General features: G+C 42.4%; 1 protein-coding gene across 2 annotated transcripts in view; it reads right to left on the bottom strand.

The window, feature by feature from the left end:
- LOC107733951 (sn1-specific diacylglycerol lipase alpha-like) overlaps positions 1–4835 on the bottom strand; it is a 52119-nt gene that overhangs the window by 15616 nt on the left and 31668 nt on the right. For both annotated transcript variants that reach the window (XM_016545812.1, XM_016545813.1), the window contains 5 exons: positions 4191–4268; positions 4033–4113; positions 3088–3230; positions 1901–1969; positions 1745–1817 (listed from right to left, as the gene is read on the bottom strand). In XM_016545812.1, the coding sequence (XP_016401298.1) occupies positions 1745–1817; positions 1901–1969; positions 3088–3230; positions 4033–4113; positions 4191–4268 (444 nt within the window). The remainder of the gene's footprint in view (positions 1–1744; positions 1818–1900; positions 1970–3087; positions 3231–4032; positions 4114–4190; positions 4269–4835) is intronic.

Raw genomic sequence — 4835 nt, 5'->3', positions numbered from 1 at the left:
TTGGCCCACGTGGCCCACGGTGGAGCCGACAGAGGGAGGAGCCATGGTGGAGGAAGGGCTGACGACTCCACCGACGGGGGCCGGAGCGACTGAGGACCAAGGTGGAGCTGGAGGGAAGGAGGAGCCCAACGGAGCCGGTGGGACGGACCGACGAGGTGCAGCTGGAGGAGTGGAGTCCTGAGGCGATGGCGGGTCGACGACCGACCAAGGCGGAGCTGGAGGGACTGGTGGAGCTGGTGGAAGACCGGGCTACGGTGGAGACGAGGGAGCTTGGAGCCTAGGTGGAGCCACTGGGTCGATGGGCCGAGGCGGAGTCCGGGACTCAGAGGCTGGAGGCAGAGACAAGGGATCCTCCAGCCATGACACCGATGGAGACTGGCAGACCCGCGGTGAACCCACACCACAAATGGTGGGCTGAGGGTGAGCTGAGGGGCTGACAGGGGACAGTGGAGGCAGTGGTGAGGACTGGTGAACAGGTGGTGGGAGAGGGAGGCTGGGTGGGAATTTTGGGCAGTCAGGGGGTTCAGGGATGGTGTATGCTGCCCACCCACACACCAAATAGCGACTCCCAGCATCGGGAGCGCTATCAACAGAGGAACGACCTCCGTAGTCAAGACAGGACAGACAGATAGTTCAAGGCAGACAAACAGTTCGGTCACGACCTCCATGGTCGCGATAGGGCAGACAGACTGGTCAGGGCAGATAGGCAGTTCGAAAACGGCCTCCTTGGCCGTAACAGGACAGACAGACGATGATGGCAGAGGAGAAGAATTGACATATCACAATATAAATCCAAATTATCTTCTGAGTTCAGTGTTGGCTCACCCTCAGCGGTGGTGCAGTGGGTGGGGCTTTCCTCCGCGCCCTCACGCTCCACTGTAACATCCACCGTCACGTGCAATATAGCCGGCTCTCGCACCTGGTCGGACTTGATTTGAGGCTCTGGCTCCGGGGCGGTCCTCAGCTCTTTCGCTCCTTCAGGCGATGGCTCATAGATCGCATTGGGCACTGGCTCTCTGTCTGCGGTTGGCTCGGGCTGATGCTCCGCGAAGCGGGGTGATAGTTGGCTGAGCTCTGGGTCTGGCTGCGAGACGTCTGCAAGGTGAGACTGGACGTTGATGTTGTAGTTGACATCCGCTTCATCCACTGTGAATGTGGATCCATTCACCCACAGTGCAAAGCTTATGTAATCCTTTAGGGTCCAACATGGGTCACCCTGGGGCATGATGAAGCGAATGATGTCGTTGTCCAGACCACACCGAAAGCCCTCCATTAGGCAGACGTCATTGCAGCTGGCATGGCGGCAGGTGTTGAGGAACTACTCAACGTAGTTCTCCAGGCTACGGACATTTTGGAAAACAAACACCGTTGCTCCACTCAATAAACTGTTACCCCTCCATGGGGACACATTAATGGATGCAACTTCCATAAAAAATGAAGAAAAATTTACAAAAACAAACGCGGGGAGTCATTGTAGATCATCTCTTACATATTGTGTACAAACACGCCATTGAGTGAGGGGAATAAAGAAAATTCAAAGCAAGGTATGTGAAAAAAAAAAGGAAACATTTATCAAGGTAACGTTTTTTTCCTTTATAGTGTTATTCAGTTTTGTTTCATTAGAATTTTATCACATTGACAGGAATGGAATCAATATAATAGTTACAGTAAACAGTAACAGTTATTTTCAACAAAACTGATGGCGCATCGAGACTCTGGGAATAAGCAAGTTAAAGCAGTTCACCTTTGGTTTATCACTCTTCTGTAGGACTTCAAGTAAGTGGCGACGGAAGCCCTCAAGCTGAGAGAGGCCAATCCTGAACGAACACAACAGCAAAAGATTAGCATCTGTCTGCTCAGACTTATAAATACATCCAAGCACAACTGAACACTCATTTACCTGGGGACCAGATCTTTTCCCAACACGACTGAGGTGACGAACTCTTTCGAGTACTCCATTGCATCCTCACTATGAATTAAACAGAAACCGAAGCTTGTGTTCAAAACATGTTCTTTGATGTCAACATAAAAACAGTGTTCACAATCTGTTCTTCTGCCATAATGTGACAGATTTTTAGAGTGAAATGTGATATTCAACAGTCGATTAGACTTTATATTTAGATTCACAAAGAATATGTAATTTAAAAAAAACTGCAAAGACTTTTTCAAGTGTGGCAGATAAGAAGAGTTTTCTCATTACCTAATCAATTAAACCAAAAACTCAGAAAAGGTTTTGAGTAACTCAACTCAAATAATATCCTTCCAAAAGATTAGTGCATCTTGTGGATTTGTGCATCCATGCATGTTTCTTGGGTTAATATTTCCCACAACCAAATTTAGAAAAACATCAAAGAATGCAACTCTGAAGCTGCCATAATAGTTTTCAAATGTATGAACCTAGAAGTTACACTACTAATGAAAAGTTTGGCAAGTTTAGTAAGATTTTTTTTATGTTTTTGAAAGAAGTCTCTTTTGCTCACCAAAGTAAAAAATATTGTGAAATATTACTGCAATTTAAAATTCTATTTTAAAGTTCCCCTATTATGCCATTTCAAATATTGCGTGTAATGTAGCTGTATGTGAATGCAAACGATATGCAAAGTTGTAATGCTGAAAGTGCATGATAAATAAAGTTATGAACAGCCTGAACGAGTCGTTAGTCGTTAGAATCCCACTTCCGTGAAAAATGCTTTGTTCCTCATATAAATGTATTCATAACTATGGCTCATAATTCATAACTATGGCTTTAGAAGACTATTTTTATGATGCTTTTTTAGAGCTTATAAATAACCATTCACTTTCCTTGAGTGGAAACCGAACTTCTAAATTTATGATTCATAGCAGAAAGAAAATAATACAGTTTTGGAATGACATCCGGTTGTAACACTAATGACAAAATGTTCATTTTTGCACAAACTAATCCTTTAACACATCAAATCTCTTATCTAATGTCATCATGCTTCAGTGACGGCTAAACACTGTTTCTCTCTCTCTCTCTCTCTCTCTCAGAGGAGATCAGTTCTCAGCTTTCTCTATAAATGTAGCATAAAACGGATCCCAGAGCAACAATAGAGAGGTCACACTGACCTGAGCAGGCCGCCGGGAGGGGAGTAGGAATAGCAGTGCAGTGAAGGATACTGCGGCCGGAGGAGGAAGGACAGGATGGCGGCTGTACCCGCACCCAGAGAGTGACCCACAATCACCAGCCCATAGTGCATCGTCCCTTTACCCTGAGACACACGCAAACACCATGATCTGGATCTTTTAGTGTCACATCATGTCATGCACAATGCAAATTTTGCAAGCAACATGCAAATGTTGTCTAAAGTTTCTGGGCTGAATTTACTACTACTTTAAGCTTCGTCTCGTTACCATACTCATGGCATCTGATTTTAAAATAAAAATTGAGACATTTTTAAAGACCTGCACAAATAAAATGAATACTGTATATTCATACAGAACAAACCAATACGATCTCAAAATAAATCATGAATCTCAGATTCTTTTACTGAAACTGGCATACATTCAGCTTCAAAACAGGGTAACTGCAAGTTTACAGTTTTTAAAAAAAGTTGGTTTATGTACTTATATAGCAAATACATACAAATTAGAGGTTGACTGATATTAGATTTTGGTCATTCATTAATAATAGCATTTAAAGGGAGACAATTAATGCTTCATGTAAGCGTGGCCTAATGGTTACTACTGAAACTACTACTGAAAGCCTGTAGAAAGTGCAACAGTGCTGCATTTTTACTTTGAATGAGCAGTGCTAACATGTATTTAATGATATCATAGCTTTCTGAAGTTTAATAATCACAATTGGCCATATGGTGATTCCTGTTTTGGTCCATGAATGGTGTGTTGCACACATGTAGAGAAAAACTGCAAGGCTTTTGTCAAAGTGACGCTTCATGTAAGTTTTTGAAAATTATTAGAACACTTTTGCAGTCTGTGGGAAAATAATATAAATAAGCTCTGTGATGTCTAAGTTAATAATCATAACGTGTAGAATCATACGTTTACACTTACCAAATCTCTCCCAAAGGCTTGAGAGAGAATCATTTCTTGCTCTAGTTTCTTCTTTATGTATTCAGCTGAATAAACCATTCCCTAAATAAAAGATTCATGAGAATGAGTTTGCAAAGTTTTTGTGTTCCTATGTGTCAATATGCGTGTTTTTATAGCACCTTGTGTCCGAGCCATGTGCCGTGCTGCTCTTCTACAGGCAAACGCTCAGAATCACCAGTGAGATCCGTTAAAGCGTCCTGAGAATGACAGAGGAAGATAGAAAAAGGGGAACAAATTTATTGAATGGCGATCTACATAAGGGATAAAGTACAGCAAACCAGCCATTAAAGCAAAAAAAACTACTGGCTTTATTTTACAATACTGACTGTCTCACTGTACATTAGCCCACCTATTACATGGCTACTTCTCAAATAAATAAATAAATGGACATGAAATATTGATTTGAGTCTAAGTTATTTTATTAGGTGAAATGGAAGAGACCACAGAGTGATATGAGCAGGGATGGGCAGTATTTATGATACATGTATTTCAAATACGTATTTTAAATACAAAATAGTATTTTGTAATTTGTATTTGATAGGGCTGATGAAAATGGCTTCGTATTTTGTATCAAAATACTTTAGTGTTTTGTATTTTTGTAGTTTTAAAATATTTTTTTCCCGGTATGCATGTTAACGAATGAGTGCTTTTACACCGGACGCTGCAGCAGCTCGGCAGCGATTTTGGCGTCGAGTCTATTTTTTGCTTTGCTGCTCAGCAGCTTGAGCTTAAAGCGCCAGTACAAGGTTGAAGGACAATTTGAC

The sequence above is a fragment of the Sinocyclocheilus rhinocerous genome, unplaced genomic scaffold (genome assembly GCF_001515625.1).
Source record: "Sinocyclocheilus rhinocerous isolate Xijiao unplaced genomic scaffold, SAMN03320098_v1.1 scaffold760, whole genome shotgun sequence".
NCBI classification, from domain to species: Eukaryota; Metazoa; Chordata; class Actinopteri; order Cypriniformes; family Cyprinidae; genus Sinocyclocheilus; species Sinocyclocheilus rhinocerous.
This window is presented reverse-complemented; position numbering and strand designations above follow the sequence as displayed.